The 26,967-nt window shown below is 46.1% G+C and overlaps 3 protein-coding genes across 3 annotated transcripts in view; 1 reads left to right on the forward strand and 2 right to left on the reverse strand.

The window, feature by feature from the left end:
* LOC141121853 (uncharacterized) overlaps window positions 1-19,699 on the reverse strand; it is a 51,782-nt gene extending 32,083 nt beyond the window's left edge. Inside the window, exon 1 of the mRNA XM_073611601.1 lies at window positions 19,610-19,699. The gene's annotated coding sequence lies outside the window, so the exon portion shown is untranslated. The remainder of the gene's footprint in view (window positions 1-19,609) is intronic.
* The window catches only part of LOC141121825 (uncharacterized), a 197,010-nt gene that overhangs the window by 53,935 nt on the left and 116,108 nt on the right, over window positions 1-26,967 (reverse strand). The gene's annotated exons all lie outside the window — the stretch shown is intronic.
* On the forward strand, window positions 19,741-25,733 carry LOC141121848 (uncharacterized). Its single transcript, XM_073611588.1, has 8 exons — window positions 19,741-19,803; window positions 20,186-20,309; window positions 20,426-20,523; window positions 20,613-20,840; window positions 20,920-21,126; window positions 21,216-21,443; window positions 21,568-21,691; window positions 22,932-25,733. Exons 2-8 carry the CDS (start codon window positions 20,225-20,227, stop codon window positions 24,173-24,175), a joined length of 2,214 nt encoding a protein of 737 aa, XP_073467689.1. The 5' UTR covers window positions 19,741-19,803; window positions 20,186-20,224; the 3' UTR covers window positions 24,176-25,733.

Consider the following 26,967-nt stretch of genomic DNA (forward strand, 5'->3'; position numbering starts at 1 on the left):
CCACCACAATTTGCAAATAAATTCTTTCAAAAATCAGACAATGTGATTGTCTGGATTTGTTTCCACATTTTGTCTCTCATAGTTGAGGTATACCTATGATGACAATTACATAGTTGCCAACATTGTAAAAAAAAAAATGTGGGACACTTTTGTGGCTGTAGGCGGAGCCGTACAATAATTAGGGGGCGGGGCATTCGTTTGTAGGCGTGGCTTGGGGAAAATCTACAAGTGTGGCGCGCTTCGCTGCGAAAATGGGCATGGTTTACGTGTCATAGTGGGTGTGCCTTAAATGGGCGTGGCCCAAGAGGGTGTGGTTAGAGTCTGAGATGAATGAGGGATGGAGAGGGAAATGACGGGACAGCAGCCCCAGATCCTACACAATAAAAATATGTGTATTCTAGAAAGTTTAACAATCAGCAGATAAAGATACTCCAAACACCTGGTGTTAGCACTTCAATCATCCCGGCACCATGGTTGTTATGGTGTCAGGATGATTGAAGTGCATTATTTCTATTATTACATTGTAATATAAAATGAAATTATTCAACTCACCATAATGCAGAATCAGTGGGATCCCTGAGCGTGTCACTAGCCACGTCGCCTGCCACCAGCCGTCCGTCCTTGCATCAGGTGCCCCCAGCAGAGTCCGTCCTTGCATCAGGTGTCCCCAGCAGAGCCCCCCCCTCACATCAGGTATCCCCGGCGGAGCCCCCCTCACATCAGGTGTCCCCGGCGGAGCCCCCCTCACATCAGGTGTCCCCGGCGGAGCCCCCCCTCACATCAGGTGTCCCCGGCGGAGCCCCCCCTCACATCAGGTGTCCCCGACGGAGCCCCCCTCACATCAGGTGTCCCCGGCGGAGCCCCCCTCACATCAGGTGTCCCCGGCGGAGCCCCCCTCACATCAGGTGTCCCCGGCGGAGCCCCCCTCACATCAGGTGTCCCCGGCGGAGCCCCCCCTCACATCAGGTGTCCCCGGCGGAGCCCCCCCTCACATCAGGTGTCCCCGGCGGAGCCCCCCCTCACATCAGGTGTCCCCAGCAGAGCCCCCCCTCACATCAGGTGTCCCCGGCAGAGCCCCCCTCACATCAGGTGTCCCCGGCAGAGCCCCCCTCACATCAGGTGTCCCCAGTGGAGCTCCCCCTCACATCAGGTGTCCCCAGTGGAGCTCCCCTTACATCAGGTGTCCCCAGTGGAGCTCCCCTTACATCAGGTGTGTCCCCAGTGGAGCCCCCCTTACAAATTGCACCCCCTGTCCTCAGTACAATGACCCCCGTCCTCAGTATAATGACCCCCATCCTCAGTACATCGACCACTCCGTCCTCAGTACAGCGCCCCCCCGTCCTCAGTACAGTGTACAGTGCCCCCCGTCCTCAGTACAGTGTACAGCGCCCCCCCATCCTCAGTACAGTGTACAGCGCCCCCCCCCATCCTCAGTACAGTGTACAGCGCCCCCCCCCATCCCCAGTACAGTGCCCCCCGTCCTCAGTACAGCGCCCCCCCCGTCCTCAGTACAGCGCCCCCCTGTCCTCAGTACAGCGCCCCCCCCGTCCTCAGTACAGCGCCCCCCCTGTCCTCAGTACAGCGCCCCCCCGTCCTCAGTACAGCGCCCCCCCCGTCCTCAGTACAGCGCCCCCCCCGTCCTCAGTACAGCGCCCCCCCTGTCCTCAGTACAGCGCCCCCCCCGTCCTCAGTACAGCGCCCCCCCCGTCCTCAGTACAGCGCCCCCCCATCCTCAGTACAGCGCCCCCCCATCCTCAGTACAGCGCCCCCCCCCCCGTCCTCAGTACCATGTGGCCGGGCGATCATTAAGTGGATAATATTTGCACCAGAACAGATATGATTTTCAGGAAGATGGAGGTTTAAATGACAACATACCATTGAACCGTAAAACATTTTTGTGTGGAGATCCATGTGTGTCTCAATCTTGGTCCCAGTTGATATGAAGGTCGGGCAAACAAGGACAATGAGATTGTGATTAGAGACATGGATTGTATTCTTCTTCCAACATAAACATCAACTTCCATCATCACCAAACACGTACATTGGAAAATAATAAACAATTGCTTTTGCAAGTGAAGTGCACTACTCCCGTAGGAGCTGCTGGGTAGTTTGTTCTAACCTGAAGTTTGTTCCATTACCCCCTTTCCCTCAAAAGATATGACAGGCAGACAGCCATTGAACAGTTGAACTACGTACATCTTTATTGCGGTTTCCATGTTAAATGCTGCATTGCACCGGAAAGTCACTCCGAATAACTTCCAGTGATTTAAGTGATGAGGAATTCAACATTCAATCCAGAATAAAAGAAGCCTTTGTTAATAAAACTTCCATCTTGCATAAGTTCTCTGTTGTGTAATGCATCTTTCCTTCCTCCTGTTAGTCACCACTTCCTGACTGCACAGTACTTCCGGTTTAACTCCATGAACGATACTCTGAATAAAGTCCAGGAGATGACTTTCGGATTCCTCCAAGGTATTAGTTCTCTAAGGCCCAGCCCTGTTCTCCTGAACCCGCACACTAATCCCTATAAAGTCTTTAGAAGCACTGTTCCCCTGGGTTACACTCACATGTGAGCGACCATCCATGAAGCACATAGAAAAGTCCTCTCCCAGTCTCATTTTGCACTTTAACAGAAAGTACAAAACCTCCCAAAAAAAACTTCTGGTATTTCTGCAAATCTCATTAATTAATAGTAACACCAAAATGGATCAGTATGTGCTGCAGACTGGAGCTCCACTCTACACAGGAATCATGTGGCCTCCACTTCCTGTAGTGGAGCTCCACTCTACATAGGAATCATGTGACCTCCACTTCTTGTAGTGGAGCTCCACTCTACATAGGAATCATGTGACCTCCACTTCCTGTAGTGGAGCTCCACTCTACATAGGAGTCATGTGTCCTCCACTTCCTGTAGTGGAGCTCCACTCTACATAGGAATCATGTGTCCTCCACTTCCTGTAGTGGAGCTCCAGATGCAGAGATTCACAATAAAGTTCAGTAAAAAAAAAAAAAAGAAAAAAGAAGAAGAGGAGTGGAGGACATGTGCTTCCTGTCATTAGTGGAGCTCCACTCTGCAGTAGGGTTGCCACCTTTTCTTCAAGCCCAACCCGAACACTTTTCTGGTGCACGGCATGTTTTTTCTAGTATACACTATAGACAATAGGATTGTAAAAGACCTTGGACACCTTTGGGTGGCTTAAAGAGAGTAGTAACACGGTGTGCTGTGTACACACGACGAACAGAGGGTGTAGCCACATTGCGTTAAGCGTGGAAGGAGCCTAAATAAACCCTCCCTCCCTACAACAACCCTTACTATCCACTGCACCCTTCCACTGACATTTCAAAGTAGCCCATCCTACCTATAGAAACCCACACTATCAACACCACACCAAAGTGGCCCATTCTATCTCAACACTCCAAATCAGTCCATCATATCTAAGGCATCCCAAAGTGGACCACCCTAACCACAGCACCCCAAAGAACCCAACACCAGCGGGATGCACAGGGGGTGGCAGCAGGGTGGGGGGGGGGCTTGTAGAGTAGTCAAAGTGGACAGTGGGATGGACAGAGGGACAGTGGGATGGAAAGGAGGACAGTGGGAAGGACAGGGGGACAGTGAGATGGACAGAGGGACAGACAGGTGACAGTGGGATGCACAGGGGAAAGTAGGATAGACGGGAGGACAGTGGGATGCACAGCAGGACAGTGGGATGGACGGGGGGACAGTGGGATGGACAGGAGGACAATGGGATGGACAGGGGGACAGTGGGATGGACAGTGGGATGGACGGGAGGACAGTGGGATGCACAGCAGGAAAGTGGGATGGACAGAGGGACAACGGGATGGACGGGAGGACAGTGGGATGGACAGGAGGACAGTGGGATGGACAGGACAGTGGGATGGACAGGGGGACAGTGGGATGGACAGAGGGACAGTGGGATGGATGGGAGGACAGTGGGATGTACAGCAGGAAAGTGGGATGGACAGAGGGACAGCGGGATGGACGGGAGGACAGTGGGATGGACGGGAGGACAGTGGGATGGACAGGGGGACAGTGGGATGGACAGGGGACAGTGGGATGGACAGGGGACAGTGGGATGGACAGGGGACAGTGGGATGGACAGGGGGACAATGGGATGGACAGGAGGACAATGGGATGAACAGGGGGACAGTGGGATGGACAGTGGGATGGACGGGAGGACAGTGGGATGCACAGCAGGAAAGTGGGATGGACAGAGGGACAGCGGGATGGATGGGAGGACAGTGGGATGGACGGGAGGACAGTGGGATGGACAGGGGGACAATGGGATGGACAGGAGGACAATGGGATGAACAGGGGGACAGTGGGATGGACAGTGGGATGGACGGGAGGACAGTGGGATGCACAGCAGGAAAGTGGGATGGACAGGAGGACAGTGGGATGGACAGGAGGACAGTGGGATGGACAGGAGGACAGTGGGATGGACGGGGGACAGTGGGATGGAAAGGAGGACAGTGGGTTCGACAGGGGGACAGTGGGATGGACAGGGGGACAGTGGGATGGACAGGGGGACAGTGGAATGGAAAGGGGGACAGTGGGATGGACAGGGGGACAGTGGAATGGAAAGGGGGACAGTGGGATGGACAGTGGGATGGACAGGAGGACAGTGGGATGGACGGGGGACAGTGGGATGGACGGGGGACAGTGGGATGGACAGGAGGACAGTGGGATGGATGGGGGACAGTGGGATGGAAAGGAGGACAGTGGGTTCGACAGGGGGACAGTGGGATGGACGGGAGGACAGTGGGATGGACAGGGGGACAGTGGGATGGACGGGAGGACAGTGGGATGGACAGGGGGACAGTGGGATGGCCAGAGGGACAGTGGGATGGACAGGGGGACAGTTTGATGGACAGGGGGACAGTGGGATGGACAGAGGGACAGTTTGATGGACAGGGGGACAGTGGGATGGACAGAGGGACAGTGAGATGGACAGAGGGACAGTGGGATGCACAGGGGAAAGTGGGATGGATGGGAGGACAGTGGGATGCACAGCAGGACAGTGGGATGGACAAGAGGACAGTGGGTTGGACAGGAGGACAGTGGGATGGACAGGAGGACAGTGGGATGGACAGGAGGACTGTGGGATGAACAGAGGGACAGTGGGATGGACAGGGGGACAGTGGGATGGACAGAGGGACAGTGGGATGCACAGCAGGACAGTGGGATGGACAGAGGGACAGTGGGATGGACAGGAGGATAGTGGGGTGGACAGGGGGACAGAAAGGGGGACAGTGGGATGGACAGGAGGACAGTGGGATGGACAGGGGGACTGTGGGATGGACAGGGGGACTGTGGGATGGACGGGGGGACTGTGGGATGGACGGGGGGACTGTGGGATGGACGGGGGGACTGTGGGATGGACGGGGGGACTGTGGGATGGACGGGGGGACAGTGAGATGGACGGGGGGACAGTGAGATGGATGGGGGGACAGTGGGATGGACGGGGGGACTGTGGGATGGACGGGGGGACTGTGGGATGGATGGGGGGACAGTGGGATGGACAGGAGGACCATGGGATGGATGGAGGGACCGTGGGATGGACAGGGGGACTGTGGGATGGACAGAGGGACATTGGGATGGACGGGGGGACAGTAGGATGGATAGAGGGACAATGGTGCTCAGTGGTGGACTGTATATACCTCTCTCCTGCTGTCCCGTTCTGTAAGCTGTGGGTTGCTCCCTGTACTGAGGCTGATCACTACACTGGCTGCTCCTTCTGCTGGGCTCCTGTATGGGGGGGCCGACTGGACTAGTTTGTAACTTACCTGTCATTTCACAAACAAGACATTAACTCTGCTGGAGGCTGGAGCGGGGGAAGAAGAGGAGAGCGTCCTGCTGGTGGGAGAGAGCGTCCTGCATTTGCTGATTGGCACATTGACAGGGGGGCGATAGGGGACTCAGTCGGGAGTGCTGCACACCACTGAAGGCGAGGGGAAATGGGGAGGGGGGGTTGCTGTTGGCGGGAGAGAACGCATCGGAGCGGGGGGAGCAGGATGAGAATGGCAGGGCAGATGAGGGACTCCTGGCATATGTTGTAGACAGCTTTCTTAACATAAAAACCATAACAACATTGCTAGACCCCATTATTACAGTTATAACCAGCTGCCTAAAGTCTTGTCTAACTGATTGGATAATCGGAGCCTTTTTTGTAGTTCCTGCATCCGTTTCTGGATGTCTGTATACTCTGGGAATGAAAGGCTGAGGAGTCAACCCTAGGGCAGATCCCTCACCCTCCAGTCCCCGTCTTCGAAGTTACTTATAAGGGGAGTAATGACCAAGAAGGAAAGAAGAGTAGAGAGGGGAAAAAGGGGGGAAGTACAGGCGGGGGACTAGACAGGGGGGGTGGGGGAGAGAGCATTTAGAAAGTGCATGTCAGGAGAGGGGGTAGGGGGAGCCACCATCTACCCTCTCCATCTATTTGTGCCACTCGAAAAGTGTCAGCTTTTAGCTTACTCTATCCCTGTTCCAGTCTAACCAACATTCTGTTAACTTGCGTTAGGTCTTGGTATCTTGTGTATTTTCTGAAATTAAACCAGGCTTCCCATGTATTAGAGAAGCTAGAAATCCTGTCTTGAGCGGTGTAGATCAGCTCCTCTATCGCTGCTATGTGATTAATGCGAGTCACCCATTCTTTCATGGGGGGGTGGTAACATGGACCTCCAGTGCACTGGCAGACACAGTCTAGCTGCTTGGATCATATGGATCGCCACAGATTTATGGTATCATTTCCTGGGTATTTTAGAGAGGTGAAGAAAATATTGTGCTGGTGAGAACTCCAGTGGGAGCATGGATACTGCAGTTGTCATGTCATGTACCCCCCGCCAGTATGGCTGAGAATCAGAGGGCATTCCCACCATATGTGGAGGAAAGTGTCCAGTTCTTGTCCACATCTCCAGCACCGGTCTGAGACCGTCGGAAAGAATTTGTGAAGTAAATCTGGTGTCCTATACCACCGCGATTTAATCTTGTACCCATTTTCCTGGGTGTTCACATTCAGTGATCCTTTATGAATATACCAGTGTACCTGTTCCCAGTTTTTCCTTTCAATCATTCTTCCCAACTGTGTCTCCCAAAAGGCATGCTCCGCGTGTAAAAGAGCATCGGGTTCCCTGAACATTGAGGCATATAGCGTCGAGATCACATGCCTCTGGGGAGATCGGCTAGAACAAAGCGACTCAAATACCGTAGGTAAAGGACCCTCTGGTCGCTGGGTCATCAAGGAAGTGCTTTATTTAAAGATAGGCCAAAAATGGGAAAGATTTGGTCAGGGATAATGCCTCAAGTTCTCTCAGGTGTAGGAACCTATTTCTAGAAAAGAAATGCTTGGCTTGCATTTCTGCGTAAGGCCATTCCTTCTCCAAGTAGGACCCAGCCAGTCCCAGCGGGAAGTCTGGGTTCCCTTTAATGGGAGCGATCGCACAATTTTTAGCTGACACCTCGTGGGCCCTACTGGCCTTTTCCAAAGCCAAAAGAGTTGCCCCCACCAGTGGGTGAGATTGAATGTTGTATGTCCAGTGGTTCTTAGAGAACCAGGGAACTAATCGAAGTTCTGTTCCTGTTATCAAATCTTCTAGGGACACCCATTCCTTGCAGCGAGAGTGTATCCGCCAGTCCACCACCCAAGCTAAATGTGTAGCCCAGTAATACCTCTGCACGTCAGGTAGACCAATGCCCCCGTCCGACTTTGGCATCACCAATTTTGCTCAGCTGATTAGTGGTGCCCTGGGTCCCCACAAGAATTCTCTACACATTCTTTTATATGTCATAAAGAAAGACGGTGGAAGGTGGATCGGAATCGTTTGTAGTTTATACAAGATGTGCGGTAGCACTGTCATTTTTAGTATTGAAGCGCGCCAAAACCAAGATATCGTGGGGACGTCCCACCGATGGAGATCATGTTGTATGGCTCTCAGCTCGACTGAAAAATTTTTGTCATATAGGTCTGTTAGTTTGCCCGGTAGCCTAATGCCTAATTAGGTGATGCCATCTGTCTTCCAGCAGAAAGGGAAATTTTCCTGACAGGGTTTAACTATCAGAGAAGGCAGCAAAACATTAAGCGCAAATAATTTCGAGTAGTTCATTTTTAGATTTGAGATTATTCGGAATTGTTCGAGGGCTTGCATCAGGTTCGGCAGGGATATCAAAGGGGATGAGAGGAAAAGCACAATATCATCCGCAAAGGCTGCAAGTTTATATTCCCTTTGGTGTATCTCAATACCTTTTATATTTGGATCTGCTTGGATGTAACGGAGGAGAGGCTCCAAAGTGAGAATGTATAGTAGGGGGGAGAGGGGGCAGCCTTGTCTAGTGCCATTATGGATGAGGAAGGCCTCCAACAGGTGGCCATTGACCCGGACTCTAGCTTTTGGGTTTGTGTATAATGCTCCAATAAAAGGCCGCAAGCGGGTCCCCAAACCCAGAGTTTCCAGTACTTCGATGTAGTCCCAGGCCACTCTGTCGAAGGCCTTCTCCGCATCCATCGCCAGAAAGAACCCCTCACGTTTGGAAGAAGTGAGCCAATGATGTAGGTTGAAGGCCTTTATGGTGTTGTCCCTGGCCTCTCTGCCAGGCACAAAGCCCACCTGATCAAGACTCACCCAAGCCGGCAGGTGAAAAGATAGTCGATTTGCAGGAATTTTGGAGAACAGTTTCACACCTACATTTAGAAGTGAGATTGGTCGATAATTCATCACATCCGAGGGGTCGTTATTCTCTTTGGGTATTACCGAGGTATATGCTTCTAATAACGTCTCAGAGGGATTAGAAGAGCCCGGTAAAGAGTTGAAGGCCTTGATAAAACCTGGCGCCAGAAGATCTGCGAAGCACTTATAATATTGCGCTGTAAAACCATCTGGCCCTGGGCTTTTGGTGGGCTTTGTGGTCTTTAAAGCTTCTGCCCATTCCTCTGACGTCAGTGGTGATTCCAAGGACTGCTACTCTTCTACCGATAGGGCTTGGGGGTTGTATTTGGGAAAAAAGTCCCTAATCAGGTCTGCTCGTGCGTTTGCCAGAGCAGGGTCATCTTCGCTAGCTCTGATGTTATATAGCTTACTATAAAAGGTATGAAATTGTCGAGCTATATCTTCATTTTTAGAATGGGTCCCTCCATGTTTATCTCTTATATGATGAACCGTGGAGGCTAGGGTGCGTCTCTGTGTAAATCTAGCTAATAATTTCCCTGGCTTATTGCCTTGCTCATAAAACAATTTTTGTGATAACATTTGTTGTTTTCATGCCCTTTTAAATAGCTCCTCCCGCAAGAGTGCCCTTGCGTCTGCTAGCTCAGCTGCCACCTTATTCGCTAGTGAGCCTTTGTGTTACGTTTCTAGCTTTGTGATCCTTTCTGTCAAGGTTCGGATTAGAGTCTGGTATTCTTTTTTCTTCCACAGTCATAGTAATCGGGGGTGGTCAGATAAGACCATGTTTTCGATTGTCGCGTCATACAGGTATTCTAGGTCTTTTTGGGGAATTAAAATATAATCAAGCCTCGAGTAGCGATTATGGGATGAAAAAAATGTATAGTCTCTTTCCCGTGGGTTCAGGGTGCGCCATGTGTCATGGAGTGCATGAGAGGCTAACTCTAATTTTGCTTGCCTTAGCGCCGAAAAGGGGAGTGAAGAAGTCCCTGTGGATGTATCAAGGATTGGATCCAGGGCTATATTAAAGTCCCCTCCCAGGATTAGAAGGCCAAAACTAAATAATGTGAGTTTGAGTCAAATTTCTTTCAAAAAGGAGACTTGTTTAGAATTGGGACAGTAAATGTTTGCAAGTGTAACTGGCCTGTCTTTCCACGTTCCTTTGAGGAAAATGAACCTACTCTCTGCCAACTGGTCTATAAGGTGAAACGCGAGTGACTTTGTGAGTAAGATTGCTACTCCTTTCATCTTAGAACCAGCACAGGTCGCATGGTATGCGTCTGGGTATCGTTTGTTGGTTAGGCGTTGAATGGAGCCTGATTTGAAATGAGTTTCTTGAAGAAAGATAACTTGGGCCCTGTGTCTGTGTACTTCTGCCATAAGACTCCTGCGTTTCTCTGGGATATTGAGGCCCTTAGTATTCAAGGAGAAGACCTTGAGAGATAGAGGAGCTGATGATTGTATAACAGAAGGCATATTCACTGGATCTGATGTAGCACCACCTGCACCTCTGGGTTATAGATGGAGAGGGTATATGGGGAAAGTGACAAAGAGGGAAGGAAGCAAGTAAGGAGGTCAGATAAAGAAAAGTTATGAGCGAGGATTCTACGTCTAACTTAACCCTGTACTGGTGATGTCAGGGGATCCAGACAGGGATCCCTCCCCTTACAAGGAAGGTACCCCAGGTAGAGGGTCCTTAGGTATAATACCGGAGGTAATTCTAGGCCTGCTGAACTACCTAGAAAGAATGGTGATTAAGTTTGATTTGCAGGTAATGTAATACTATGCCGGGAATTTCAAAGAAGGATCCCGCCACCCTTGAGGGGGGGACGAGATCTAGCACCCAAACGTTCTTATCTGCCCTACCATCCATTAACTCCAGGCTATGGATATAGCTTGTTTGTGGGAAACCCCTCAGCCGAGAGGTAAGGAAGGAGGTATGCTGCGTGAGCCCGGTCGAAACAGGTTTACCGAGTCCTCTGCAGCGTACCTTCAGCCGTCGAAGCCGTGGCTCACCTTGAGCTCAATATTGTTATACAGGTTCGCCAGTCAATCAACCCCTCATGAAGCTTGGTCGCTTGATCATTGATCCTGCTGCCCTGCAAGGGTTTCCCATTCCAGGACAGTGACCCTCCGCACTGTCCTGGGCGTGGGGGTCCCCTGGCCGTATTTCCTATTCCCTCATACCCATCAAAATTGAACTCATTTCTATGAGACCTAGAAGAACAAACTATGTTAAGTAACCTTATTGAACACTAACCGAAAGACAGAATTATAACTCATATGAGACCTATAACACTTTATCAGGACACCATGGGTATGTCCTCAGGTCTGTGCTCTCCCTCTTCCTCTGTTTACTTTCCTTTTTTCCGTAGGGGGAGTTCACAGATCTCGGCTTCCTTGTCCCAGGCACAAACCTGTAGCTAGGACTTTAAGGATGCGATAAGGTTTTCAAGAGGATGAATCCTCCAGCCTCCCCAAGTCAATCTCAATTATAAACCTGGTGTGGCCTCACGTGGGCTGCAGCGGGCACACTCTAGGTATAGGTGAGGCTCTAATAACAGTTAACATTCCCTATAAGTCCATCCCCACTCTTTCCATTCACATAACCATATAAGCAAGTACAAAAATCACTTTCACTGTAAGGTCATAATAGGATGCCTTCACTCGCAGTTTGTACCCCACATTCTGGTGGGTTGGGAAAAGCAAAAAACAAAAGAAAAAAAGGGGGAAAAAAAGGGGGCAGGGAGGGGGGGAAGCTGGGCAATGAGGTAAGGGGGGGTGGGGTGTACAAAGGACATTTATATTGCATTTCCAAATATCTGTTATCATAGTGCTAAATATCTGGTCAGAACCTTTTCCTGTGTGAGCGCTGCGTGAATCAGACCTATAGCAAATATGCAGATTTGGTCTAATAATGTACCGGTAGTTCTGCATAGCGTCCCAGAGAAGGTTGATAGTCTAATGCCCTGTACACACGGTCGAATTTTCCGACGGAAAATGTGTGATAGGACCTTGTTGTCAGAAATTGTGTAGGCTCCATCACACATTTTCCATCGTAATTTCTGACACACAAAGTTTGAGAGCTTGCTATAAAATTTTCAACAAAATCCGTTGACAGAAATTCAGATCGTGTGTACACAAATCCGACGCACAAAGTGCCACGCATGCTCCGAATAAATTAAGAGATGAAAGCTATTGGCTACTGCCCCATTTATAGTCCCGACGTACGTGTTTTACGTCACCGCGTTCAGAACGATCGGATTTTCCGACAACTTTGTGTGACCGTGTGTATGCAAGACAAGTTTGAGCCAACATCCGTCGGAAAAAATCCTAGGATTTTGTTGTCGGAATGTCTGATCAATGTCCGACCGTGTGTACGGGGCATAAGAGTGTGACCCTGTATGGAACCGGTTATATGAGGACAGGGGAAAGTCAGACAGCTTAGCCATAATAGTGTGAGAGTCTGGGAGGTATAAGCCTACCTCTAGTTCTTTGCGTTCCAGGGTCTGGCACTGTAAGAATCAAGCATGCGGCATTGCTATCTCCTTGTCCGGATCTGTGGTCATGTGCCCCGGAGCTTGGGGTTACGACCGATTCTTAATAGCTAGGTGCACATGAGCTTGTCTCATAGGTCAGGATACGTCACGTTCCTCCCCCAAAGTCAAGTTATGTCGCTATTAGGGTCAGATTTGGTGGTGGTCAATCTTAGGGGTGACCGCACAGTCAGTATTGGTGTTCCGTAATTGTCAGCAAGTGGGGGGGAATGAGTGTGGCGATGGGTCCAGGGTCAGCTTACCTCTTCGTGTGTTGTGTCAATAATGTTCTGTCCGTCGCCGAAGGGATGATGGTGAGGTCCGCGGGCTTTTTTCTGTCTCCATGTCTCCCCGCGCACATGGCGGGGCATCCGCGGAGGGTCTGCGCCGTCTTCGCCGATTCCTCTGCGATCGGTGGGTGTCCTCCGGCTGGGTGGGGATCCATGGATCTGGTTGAAGAAATGCACTGTACCAGTCAGGGACGCTGACAGGTGGGATACCCAGGGTGTCACAAAACTGCTGCAGGTCTGTAGGTGTTCTCAGCAGTGCTGTGCGATTTCCAGCCGTTGCCTAAAGGCAGAAGGGAAATTTCCAGCGATAAGGGATGCGTCTGTCTTGTAGGACTTGTAGGAGGGGGCACAGATCTATCCTGTGTTGCAACGTTATGGAGGAGAGATTCTGGAATAGCTGGATTTGCGCTCCCTCATGTTCCAGGTTTGCATGGTTGCGTGCTAGCCGCAGGATTTCTTTTTTTTGTATAAAATTACCTAGGCAACAAACTGTGTCCCTAGGCGGGTCAGTTTCTCTGCCCCTGGGCCGTAGTGCTCTGTGACATCTCTCCATTTCCACTGGGGTGACAGGTGGCCTGCCTAGCAGCATGTTAAATATTGCCCAGACTACAGCTTGAGGTTGGGGTCCCTCCACCAACTCCGGTATCCCTCTTATTCGCAGGTTTCTCCTGCGGCCCCTATTGTCCAAGTCCTCTAAGTGCCTATGCATCTCCATGAGGTGCTGGCCTTGAACAGTGGAGGCACGTTGGACCTGCTGGATGGCCGCCCCGTGCGTCATGGCGACTGCCTCCACGTGCTCCATCCGAGTAGCTACTGCTCTTATCTCAGTTTTCAGACCAGAGATTGGGGCAAACAAGGAGTTCTTTATGTCCATTGCCACCTGCTGTAGGTCAGCCAGACATAGCGGGGAAGAGGGATACTCGGCGTGCATACCTTGTGAGGGTCCTGCAGGGGAGGCAGAGAGAGCCGCTTGGTTTGCCATACTGGATTCCGAGGCCTGAGATACGGCCTGTGATTCGGTATGCTGTGTGCGGAACATCGCGGGTATGTTCCTGCATAGCTGGGTTGATGGGTCCTGCTGTGACCGGGTGACCGGCTGCCTTCTCTCAGTCATCTCATCTTGGCAGTTTTGTGCTGAGGGAATTCCGCTGATGGCAAGCTGTTCTGGAGTCCTGGACAAGGGAGCTCTCCAACTTTGCTGCCATCTCGCTCCGGTGCCAGGCCACGCCCCCCCTATATTTTCTATAGGCGACGCTTTAAAAGCCTCCTATTGGTATCAGTTTAGTGTGTAATGGAAATTTGTAAGTTCTGTATATAATTTTATTGTATTTTGTATGTATTGTACTCTGCCTTCACTGTGCAACAGCTCTAATAATGTTTTCAGTAAATGTTTACATTCTTTCGAGTTCTGATTAGAATAAGCCTGCCTATGTAACTCCCCTTGTTACCATGAACGTACAATTGTAATATTAATGTGATACCTACGTAATCATGTGCATAAAAACCTTCAATTGCGTCATAATAAAGCAGAACAGTAATTTGGAAAGATGCTGAGCGTATCTTTTGTGTCTGTTCCCTACTGCAGTAGTTATTATTAATTTGGAACCACTAATCAATATGAGGATAGGAGTTGCCTATCATCAATTTAACCGAGTCAGCATGGCGAGCTTTGCCTTAGGAGGGGATTCCAGGTGACCCTGAGTATCCGAAATGAGGAGCTTGGGACGATCCGGGAATTTCTGATAATCAGCCGGCTGAGGTAAGCCTTTTGCTTACATTTGAGTTATCAGACTTCCTTGATCGGTAAGGCATTTTCGGGACAAAGGGTACCTATTTTACTCCCCTTAATCGAACTGTATTGATTGGTGGTTATATGTTATGTTGTCCCTGTCTATTGTCCATCGGAGTGTTATAGATAAGAAAGGGGAGAATAGTGCTGTTCACAGGTATATGTAGTAAATCTGCTAGATAAAGTAGTTTAGAGGCAAGAGGGTATAGGCACAAGTAGAGAAGAGAGAAGACTGGCCAGTCATTATGGGCATTAAATTAAGTAAGAGAATGAAGGGTAAGAGACCCTCAAAAATGCCCAACGCAAGAGGAGCGCTATATATGAACCAAAGGTGCAGTTCCGCCTATACTGAGCCCCTAGATTAATGGTTAGAGTGGACAGGGATCCACAATGGGTAACTGGGTTACCAAGGTCCACAGGGACTAAGAATCATGCAGAGTAAACAGCTAGAGAAACAGCTATCAATGTGAGCAGGATGGATCAAGGGTGACATTAACACTAGACAGAAAGGGACATTTTCATGTTAAGTTGTGGGATGAATTTGGGGTCAGGCACTACAACTATTAAAAGTCAGAAACAGAGAAATGAGAATTAAAACAGAATACTTTATTTGTTGTCAGAGAGGGAAGATGGGATGAGCACTGTGGCTGCCCGTCTGATCATAGAAGCTAGATATAAAAGATATCTGAACAAAATAAGGAATGCAGAATTTATGCAGGGAAATATTAATGAGAGTTAAAAGAAAGTGAGAGAGATATTGGTGTATGTGTGTGCGAATGCTGGGACCTTTAGTTCTATTGCTTGTGTGTGTCATGTACGCAGATGTGACCCCCTCCTTTGCGCTCTCATGAAACATATGGATCTCTTCTTATATCATCTTTATATGGGTCTCTTCTTCTATCATCTTTATATGGGTCTCTTCTTATATCATCTTTATATGGGTCTCTTCTTATATCATCTTTATATGGGTCTCTTCTTATATCATCTTTATATGGATCTCTTCTTATATCATCTTTATATGGGTCTCTTCTTCTATCATCTTTATATGGGTCTCTTCTTATATCATCTTTATATGGGTCTCTTCTTATATCATCTTTATATGGGTCTCTTCTTATATCATCTTTATATGGGTCTCTTCTTATATCATCTTTATATGGGTCTCTTCTTATATCATCTTTATATGGGTCTCTTCTTATATCATCTTTATATGGGTCTCTTCTTCTATCATCTTTATATGGGTCTCTTCTTCTATCATCTTTATAAAGGGTCTCTTCTTATATCATCTTTATATGGGTCTCTTCTTATATCATCTTTATATGGATCTCTTCTTATATAACCTTTATATGGGTCTCTTCTTATATCATCTTTATATGGATCTCTTCTTATATCATCTTTATATGGGTCTCTTCTTATATCATCTTTATATGGATCTCTTCTTATATCATCTCTATATGGGTCTCTTCTTATATCATCATTATATGGGTCTCTTCTTATATCATCTTTATATGGGTCTCTTCTTATATCATCTTTATATGGGTCTCTTCTTATATCATCTTTATATGGGTCTCTTCTTATATCATCTTTATATGGATCTCTTCTTATATCATCTCTATATGGGTCTCTTCTTATATCATCATTATATGAATCTCTTCTTATATCATCTCTATATGGGTCTCTTCTTATATCATCATTATATGGGTCTCTTCTTATATCATCATTATATGGGTCTCTTCTTATATCATCATTATATGGGTCTCTTCTTATATCCTCTTTATATGGATCTCTTCTTCTATCATCTTTATATGGGTCTCTTCTTATGTCATCTTTATATGGATCTCTTCTTCTATCATCTTTATATGGGTCTCTTCTTATATCATCTTTATATGGGTCTCTTCTGCTTTGCTCTCAGATCACTCTGCAGCTTTATGGAAGGACAGGGGTGGTCTACAGATATCTCTAACATGGATGGAGAGTGGTGACAATCTATATTAGAGCAAGTACCTTTAATGTCTATTTCTCCTACCCAATGGTTGTCACAACATTTTGTTATTCACAGAGTACATAGAACTCCCCTTAAATTGTATAAATGGAAATGTAGAGAGAGTCCAGAATGTCCAAGGTGTGGAGGTACCACTGCGGACCATTTACACATGTGTTTGTGGTGCCCTAAACTGGTGCACTATTGGAATAGAGATATCAGTTATAAACCAAGCATTTCAGGTGTCCCTACCAAATGACTCTTAGACCTGTATATTAGGGTTTTTGGATGAAGAGCTACTTACACCCCATGTCCGGACCACTATATCTCGCTTCTTGTTTTTGGCAGGTAAATGTATTCTATTAAAGTGGATAGCGACTCTACCACCAACGTCTGAGGACTGGAGTACCCAAGATAACTCCACATTGCTTAAGGAGAGATATATCATGAAACACCATGGTACTCCACTCAAGTTCAATAGATGATGGAACCCGTGGTTACAGGTACCTGGCTTGGCTCCATTGGTCCTCGTTTCTTTACAACTCCTACAGTATTAAATATTTGGTTGGGGATGCTCTATAATGGGTTACCTTTAGAACAATAATGTGTGGACACATATGGACCTCTCATAATGTAATTTAATATGCTCATAATCTGCTATTTACAGGAGGTTGGTATTAAACCTCCAAATGTTTAGTGTTGTTTGCCGGCTCTTTGTGCATCTATTGGTTATACCTTATTATATAACTGACTGCTAGTGATAAGAAAGTATTTATGTACTTATGTCTATTTGATCTTTTCAAGATCTGTAGCAATATTCTTGTTCCGAATACAGACTTTACGGTATTTATTACTGAGCTGCTCTTTTTGATACTGTATGAGGAAAAAAAATTGCACTTTTAGAATAGTTGCCCTGTTGCGACATAAATATTTCATGTTTTTGCTTGTTTTGCTTGTGTATGTAAAATCACAAAACCTTTAATAAATAACATTTAAAAAAATAAATAAAAATATGTGGATACATTTATATATAAACTGTGAGGTGCTCAAAATAATATTCTCTGCAGATTTACTACTTCCTATTTATACCTACTTCATTGATCTTATGGTGTCTAATAATAAATTAAGTAATCTGATCCATGTGCAAATTCATATACAACATAAAGTGCTTTGTGCTCAAGATGCTGTTCCCTGCAGATCCACTGCTTCCACTTTGCATCTACTTCTTTAATCTTATATTATTTGTTGCTATATTAAATAAAGTAAAAATCTGTGCAAATTCATGTAATCATACAATATTTTTTGCTCAAAATAGTGTTCTCTGCAAGTCCACTGCTTCCACTTTGCATCTACTTCAATAATTCTTATTAATAATAATAATAATCTACTTCATATTTTGCCCCCAAAAAAAATCCACCAATCAATGAAAAGTTGATAAGGTGTAAAGTTCTCGGTGCTCCAAACTGTGCCAGCTGTAGTGTAGCCACGCCTTCTTCCACCTCTTACACACGTGATGGTGAGGGCGCCCCCTTAGTAGTGCTTCCCCACTCACCAGAGCAATATGACTCCCAGCTTTTCATCTACCAGAGTCACCAACATCCTTCACACTCTCCTCACCTCCGATGGCAAAGGAACTGGATCCTCCTCGCTCACTCCTGAGAGTCTGCTGAGCTTTCTGTCATCTCCCTCCTAGACTCCTCCTCCGACCGCTGTTCCAGCAGGAGCTCCGCCTCTTCATACACACTCAGAGCTCCGCCTCTTCATATACACTCAGAGCTCCTCCTCTTCATACACACTCAGAGCTCCGCCTCTTCATACACACTCAGAGCTCCGCCTCTTCATACACACTCAGAGCTCCGCCTCTTCATATACACTCAGAGCTCCTCCTCTTCATACACACTCAGAGCTCCGCCTCTTCATACACACTCAGAGCTCCGCCTCTTCATACACACTCAGAGCTCCGCCTCTTCATACACACTCAGAGCTCCGCCTCTTCATAAACACTCAGAGCTCCGCCTCTTCATACACATTTAGAGCTCAGCCTCTTCATACACACTCAGAGCTCCGCCTCTTCATACACACTCAGAGCTCCGCCTCTTCATACACACTCAGAGCTCCGCCTCTTCATACACACTCAGAGCTCCGCCTCTTCATACACACTCAGAGCTCCTCCTCTTCATACACACTCAGAGCTCCGCCTCTTCATACACACTCAGAGCTCCGCCTCTTCATACACACTCAGAGCTCCGCCTCTTCATACACACTCAGAGCTCCGCCTCTTCATAAACACTCAGAGCTCCGCCTCTTCATACACATTTAGAGCTCAGCCTCTTCATACACACTCAGAGCTCCGCCTCTTCATACATACTCAGAGCTCCGCCTCTTCATACACACTCAGAGCTCCGCCTCTTCATACACACTCAGAGCTCCGCCTCTTCATACACACTCAGAGCTCCGCCTCTTCATACACACTCAGAGCTCCGCCTCTTCATACATACTCAGGGCTCCGCCTCTTCATACACACTCAAAGCTCCGCCTCTTCATACACACTCAGAGCTCCGCCTCTTCATAAACACTCAGAGCTCCGCCTCTTCATACACATTTAGAGCTCCGCCTCTTCATACACACTCAAAGCTCTGCCTCTTCATACACACTCAGGGCTCCGCCTCTTCATACACACTCAGAGCTCCGCCTCTTCATACACACTCAAAGCTCCGCCTCTTCATACACACTCAGAGCTCCGCCTCTTCATACACACTCAGAGCTCCGCCTCTTCATACACACTCAGAGCTCCGCCTCTTCATACACACTCAGAGCTCCGCCTCTTCATACACACTCAGAGCTCCGCTTCTTCATACACACTCAGAGCTCCGCCTCTTCATACACACTCAGAGCTCCGCCTCTTCATACACACTCAGAGCTCCGCCTCTTCATACACACTCAGAGCTCCGCCTCTTCATACACACTCAGAGCTCCTCCTCTTCATACACACTCAGAGCTCCTCCTCTTCATACACACTCAGAGCTCCTCCTCTTCATACACACTCAGGGCTCCGCCTCTTCATACACACTCAGAGCTCCGCCTCTTCATACACACTCAGAGCTCCTCCTCTTCATACACACTCAGAGCTCCGCCTCTTCATACACACTCAGGAAGGAGAGGAAGGGGAAGGATATACAGTACATACACACACAGCACAAGGCCCTTGTTATGGAGTTATTATACAAATACAGGGACTCTATGGTAATATTGCATTGCTTGTACTTCCTGTTTCCTGTTCCTCTTATACAATTCAACATGACTTCTCAAACAGCTTGCAGTGTCTTAATTTCCATACCTGAAACAGCCGTGTTCACACTATGAGACATTTCTTGAGCTGCAGTTCCTCTGAGCTCCACAAGATGGTGATCTCACCTCTACCCAGACAGGAAGTCTCTATGGAATACGGACAGGAAGTGATGTCAGATAGACAGGTCATTCCATTTGAAAGGACATAGAGAGAAGACACTGCAGGATCTGGCGGCAGAGGAGGTAATATGTAGAATAACCCCTTCAGGGGGATCAGTTGATGATTAATATATCTTCCTTCCAAAGCTGGCCATACATGGTTCAGTTTTATCGTTCAGCCAGCGGGATGAGAGGAAAAAACTGAAGTGATTCCCCCATCCACACATTGGAGGGGGATGGGGGAATCCTCCCCGCTGCACTATTGTATTCTGACAATGGGGGGGCGCTTCTCCGCTCTCAGTGCCTCCACCTTCCACCCTGATTGAATAGAGTCATAAAAAGAAGATTCTAGAAGTCACCAGAGAGATCATGGAGGAGAGGTGAGCGGTGCTGGGAATTCTGGGACATTATCCAGTAACAGACAAGGGATGTGTCTGGATGGTGACTGTATCATTGTGTGTGTCAGGTTCCTATAAGGTGTCAGGATGTCACTGTCTATTTCTCCATGGAGGAGTGGGAGTATTTAGAAGGACACAAGGATCTCTACAAGGACGTCATGATGGACAATCAGCCGCCCCTCACATCACCGGGTAAGAGGACACTTTATTGTAAAGGAGAGAGCAGTACGGAGGGTCCACCTAGATCCCCCATCATCTGATAAACACATAGAAACAATGTATTCAGTCAGTGTGTGTGTTTCCTACAGATGGATCCAGTAATGGGAACCCACCAGAGAGATGTCCTCATCCTCTGTATTCCCGGGATTCCACACAGGAAGGTCACACCATCCCTCACCATCATCAGGTAGATGAGGAACAATCACTGATAGTATCATTAGGATCTGTACATTATCTGCATTGTTACCATTGATGTCATTTTTATTATATATTCAGAGTGGAAACCTGAGAGATTCGAAAATTGAAGTTAAAGAAGAGATAAAAGAGGAGGATGATGAGGATGGGGCGATGAAGGAGTCAGAGTCTCTAAAAGAACACAAAGATCTGTACCAGGACACCATGGTGGAGTCATCCAGCTACAGAAACCCACCAGAGAGATGTCCCCGTCCTCTGTATTCCCGGGATTCCACACAGGAAGATCACACCATCCCTCACCATCATCAGGTAGATGATTGACAATTATTGGTAGTTATGATTTATACACAGCATGTTTGTTACAATTAATGTTTTATTATATATTCAGAGTGGAAACCTTGGGGGTGATAATATTGATGTTAAAGAAGAGTATAAAGAGGAGGATGAGGAGTATGGAGTGATGGAGTTGTTTTCAAATGGACACAAGGATATGATGGAGCCAATCAATACCAGGAACCCACCAGAGAGATGTCCCCGTCCTCTGTATTCCCGGGATTCCACACAGGAAGATCACACCATCCCTCACCATCATCAGGTAGATGAGGAACAATCACTGATAGTATCATTAGGATCTGTACATTATCTGCATTGCTACAATTGATGTCATTTTTATTATATATTCAGAGTGGAAACCTGAGAGATTCTAAAATTGAAGTTAAAGAAGAGATAAAAGAGGAGGATGATGAGGATGGGGTGATGGAGGAGTCAGAGTTTCTAAAAGAACACAACAATCTGTACCAAGACACCATGGTGGAGTCATCCAGCTACAGAAACCCCCCAGAGAGATGTCCCCATCCTCTCTATTCCCGGGATTCCACACAGGAAGATCACACCATCCCTCCCTGTTACAAGGTTGGTAGGATGGAGTAACTAGAACATTGACTTGTAGAGATGATGTGTTAATTTTTTTATGTGATGTCACAATAATAAATCTTATAGTTTACGGATGATATTCACTTAAATTTTCTTGATTTAGAGTGGAGATCCAGTCGATATAGAATTTGAAATGAAAGAAGAGAGGTATGTGAGGGATGATCAGCAGGAGGATGGATTAACGGGGACATTTATAGAGGAGGACACTCCTACAGAGATCAGCACAGGTGGGTCATTAACACTAAATACATTCCTCCACCCATACTGCTCACTGATTGGTCCAGAGTAGGGCGGGGACTGGGTGATAATCTTCCTTCTTTGTGCTGTAGACACAATTTATGTATTTAGACTGGATTTATTGAGAGTCTGGGGTTCAGCTGGCAGCAAAATGTTTATTTTCACCATAGATGTTGCTCTACCTAGGCACCTTGGGTATGTGCTTTGGGTCTTCTGCCTCATACCCAGGTCTAGCATGATCTCTAATAGAGCAATTCTGCCAGAGTTACTTGCTCTGTTGTCTGCTGGCTGTGTCGGGTGGAGGGATATGTCTGTATAGTCTCAGACCCAAGTCACTGAGTGCAGTCTCAGGAGATGGGAGGCAGCGGTGTGGGACCTCTGCAACTTGTCTCAAGTAAATCTTTAAGCTTCCAGTGATTACTGAATACCAATATTATGAGTCCTGACCCTTACACTGTATAATTTATATTGTACATTACATACTCCTGACCCCTGCACTATATACTCTATGTTGTACATTTCATCATTCTGATACTATATAGTCCTATCTGTTGTATCTTGTACAATATGTTGTACATTACATAGTCCTGACTTCTGCTCTCTCCCCTCTACACACTTCTATATAAAAACATAAAATGTATTCTTTTTTGTTACACCCATTTTCTACAAGCTGGACATTTTATATCTGATGATTTGATTGGAGCACAGACATTTACATGTGGATAATAATGTGATAACATTCTCAAACTATGGAACCTTAAACAGAAAGTGAAAATGAGGGAGGAGTCAATAACCCAATGATGGTGGTCTTCAGGATTAGTCCACTCTTCATCTTGGTTGTTCTCCCCCCATCCTCACTCTCTGACCTCTGGTGGGGCTCAGCCCCGCTGTTATTCATGACTAAATCATGGACTAAATAAGGAAGTGCAGGACTTCTTGTGTTGGGAAGATGGCAATGAGTGAAAGAGGGGGTGGGGACACTCATCCTATAATTCCCTCATTACTGTCACTCCTATAAAAGACAGTTCTTGTTGTTTCCTCACTTTCTGACTAAGGTCCATGATTAAAGAAATTAACTGATAGGAGATCAGAGGACCCATTTACTAGTTACCTGGAGGATGGAATTGTAAGATCCTCAAAGACAAAGCTGCCCAATGTGGGCGGAGTCCTGGTTTAGGGGAACCAATCTGCTCATGTCTAGTAATAATCTTTTTAATCCTATTTTAATAGATGGACGAGAAAAGAGGAAAACCTCAGAGGATTGTCTCACTTTGTCTCCAGACTGTAAAGTAGAAGGTGAGGACATCACACAGTATAGTCCAGGAGAAAACCCGACTACCCCAAATGTCCATCCGGCACCACACAGTGTAGATGGACCATCGTATTCCTCTTATCCTGTGGAACCTCAGACTGTGAGGGACGGTGCCGTCCTTCCAACAGATAAGAGGTTTTCCTGTACTGAGTGTGGGAAGTGTTTCCAATTTAAATCCAGTCTTAATAGGCATAAAAGATCTCACACAGGTGAGAAGCCGTATTCTTGTCCTGAGTGCGGGAAATGTTTTTCACAGAAGTCCAGTCTTTTCACACATCAGAGATCTCACACGGGACTGAAGCCATATTCCTGTCCTGAGTGCGGGAAATGTTTTTCAGTGAAGTCCCATCTTGACACACATCACAGATCTCACACGGGGGAAAAGCCACTTTCCTGTTCTGAGTGCGGGAAATGTTTTTCACAGATATCCAGTCTTTACACACATCAGAGATCTCACACGGGGCAGAAGCCGTATTGCTGTCCTGATTGTGGGAAATGTTTTTCACAAAAGTCCAGTCTTTATACACATCAGAGATCTCACACAGGAGAGAAGCCATATTCCTGTCCTGAGTGTGGGAAATGTTTTTCCCAGAAGTCCAGTCTTTATACACATCAGAGATCTCACACAGGAGAGAAACCATATTCCTGTCCTGAGTGTGGGAAATGTTTTTCACAGAAGTCTGGTCTTTACACACATCAGAGATCTCACACGGGGCAGAATCCTAATTTCTGTCCTGAGTGTGGGAAATATTTTTCACAGATATCCAATCTTTACATACATCAGAGATCCCACACGGGGCAGAATCCGTATTCCTGTCCTGAGTGTGGGAAATGTTTTTCACACAAGTCCTATCTTTACAAACATCAGAGATCTCACACAGGAGAAAAGCCGTATTCTTGTCCTGAGTGTGGAAAATGTTTTTCAGTGAAGTCCAGTCTTTCCACACATCAGAGATCTCACACGGGGGAGAAGCCGTATTCCTGTCCTGAGTGTGGAAAATGTTTTTCAAAGAAGTCCAATCTTTACACACATCAAAGATCTCACACAGGGGAGAAGCCGTATTCCTGTCCTGAGTGCAGGAAATGTTTTTCACAGAAGTCCACTCTTTCCAAACATCAGAGATCTCACACGAGGGAGAAGCCCTATTCCTGTCCTGAGTGAGGGAATTGTGCCTCACTGAAGTCCTGTCTTCCTGTACATCAGGGACCCCACACAACCCTCGAGGTGTATTAAATGTGGGAAATGTCTTCTATATGAATATTGCTGGACATCACAGCTCTCATGTGGGGAAGAAGCACACCCTGATATACGCCTCAGATATACTCCATGGCTGATTTTCATCGTGTAAGAAACAGTTCCAGGGGGTGTGGGCATTTTGAAAAAAAAACTTAAATCGGGGTCCCAATCTCCTTGTCTATTATGACAATCTACTTGTCCCTTATTATTATTATTATTATTATTATTATTATACAGGATTTATATAGTGCCAACCATTTGCACACTACTTTACAACAGACAGTACAGTTACAATACAATTCTATACAGGAGGAATCAGAGGGCCCTGCTCATTAGAGCTTACAATCCATGACAATCTACTTGTCCCTTATGACAATCTCCTTGTTCTGATTAAATAAAAATAATTTTAACTAAAACTGTATATAAATCTGAGGTGCTTTTAGGAATGTCGGGGCTTTTATAACTTGGGTGCTCTGTACAAGCGCATGCTGAGCAGACAAATCACGTTCCAGTGTCCGCTCAGTTAAAAGAAATGTTCACCTTTTATAAAAAATAATAAATGCATATTTTATGCAGGTAAAAAAATGTTAATTTACTATTTTTTTAGGAGCCTGGAAAGCATTGGTGACAAACTTCAGTACCTTATTTTTTTCTATAGGCGACCGTTTAAAAGCCCCCTATAGGTCATCAGTTTAGTGTTATGGAGGAGGTCTGGTGATAGAATGATTGCTGTCATTTTGGTGTGCGCAGCAATATGTAACATGTGTATCACAATCAACATTTTCAGGCATTGGCGCACCAATGTGTAAATTTATGTTTGTAAGTGTGTATATATGGGGGTGGGGGGCATCAACATTTTTTGGGGGGTGGTTTTATGTGCTTGGGTGTAACTTTAATTTTGTACAAGTAAAAAAAAAAAATGAGTTTTTTGATCTTTTTTTCATGCACGTCTATTAACCCGCTAATCTTTATAACTCATGACAAGCTGACTGTGCAAGCTACTTTGACATCGCCATTTATCACCGTCTCCTTTCTATGTCCACCAAGCTTTGTGTAACTGGCACAGATGATAATTTACAATGTTATAAAATTATTACTATGGATTTATATTCTGTATGTTTTTTTAGTTAGGCTGATTTTCTTTGCTGCCAAGGCATAAAAGGTCCTGAAGAAGCTTATTGATGTGAAACGGTCAACCTCTTGGACAATTCAACAAAGCTAAATGAGTCATTATGAATATATATGGCCTAATGTTTGATGGATTTGTTCCCATGTGGTTTTAGCACATCATTTTAATATCTGTAAGAAAGATTTATATTTTATGTAATTTTTATGTTTAACCTGTTTCATACCAAAGTCCAAAATACAAGGTTCTTCTTTAAATTATATATATATTGGATGTGGTACATTAATAGTAGCCAAATCTTCCTCTTTTTAAATACAAAAAAAAAAAATTTGAACAAATGTGACCGGCATTCGCCCAGCTGTGATGAATATTGGATGTATTTTATTTCATACACTGATTTCCTTGGCTCCATCTAGTGGTCATAATGCGGTATTGTGCTATTTTTACTAATGGAGGTATGTCAGGGAAAATACCCCATTATGGTCACTAGATGGAGCTCATCATCATAGGAAATCACTTTGCTACATTATGGCCAGAATTTGTAATGGCTGGATGAATGATTGTCACATTTGTACCATGAATTTTCTAGAATTAGACTCCTTAGTTTCCTTCATCAGACATGTCTTCATACGGATAACTGATATCATCCTCATACACTGGTGACTGGTGAGTACAGTACACACTGAAGGATATAAGATAATCAAAGCAACAATATTAAACCAACCATTGATTTAAACCTGAAAATTTGAATTTGGCCATTAGATGGTGCTAAGTATCATAGAAGTTATCACCATCTAATGAACATATGTAACGTTTTTATTTTTGTTTGATGGAAAACGTTCAACCAACTCAGCAGATCGCTTAATTCCTTCAATCCCCCCTTTCGCACAGAAGGAATGTACATGCATTGTCACCGGGCAGATTGCTATGTAAATTATTTATGACTAGACCCCTAAATGTCAGGAGATGTTTATATAAAGATGGGAAGTATGTAGCAGATAAATGAATAGACCTCCTAGCAATGTTATTACCAGGCTGCAGCTAGGGGGAGCTCTAATGTTTAGAGTGTGACCACAGCAGAGTGATCCCATCTAGCTCACATTAACCCTTTCACTGCCAGAGCTGGTTTTACATTATTTTTGCACACATGGTAAAATGCAGATTTTGGGCCTGAAGATTAGATAAAACCCCCAAACATATATTTTCTGAAAGCAGAGGTCATGGAGAATACAATGGTGGTAATTGTTAAGGTGTTCCTCGTACACACCTTCATATTCGGGTTTATTTTCTACTTTCCCCAATTTTCTATGGTGTGATCTTTTCTACAATACTTTGATATACATAAAATAGTGGAAAAATGAGTGTAATAACCACAACAACACCTCTCCATTCACATTGGTGCCATGATGAAAATATACAAACAGGAAAAAAAGTGAAAAGATGTGCAAACATCACATTCCAAACATTCCTCAAACAAAGTCCATTAATAAGTGTGAAGAAGAAATCGCTCTACTCCCTTATATATACACCACTTAGTTCTCGTGTCACCCCTCCCCCCTCTGGGCACCACTTATCGGAACTATATGCCCCC

This window comes from Aquarana catesbeiana, unplaced genomic scaffold (assembly GCF_042186555.1).
Source record: "Aquarana catesbeiana isolate 2022-GZ unplaced genomic scaffold, ASM4218655v1 unanchor233, whole genome shotgun sequence".
Taxonomy (NCBI): domain Eukaryota; kingdom Metazoa; phylum Chordata; class Amphibia; order Anura; family Ranidae; genus Aquarana; species Aquarana catesbeiana.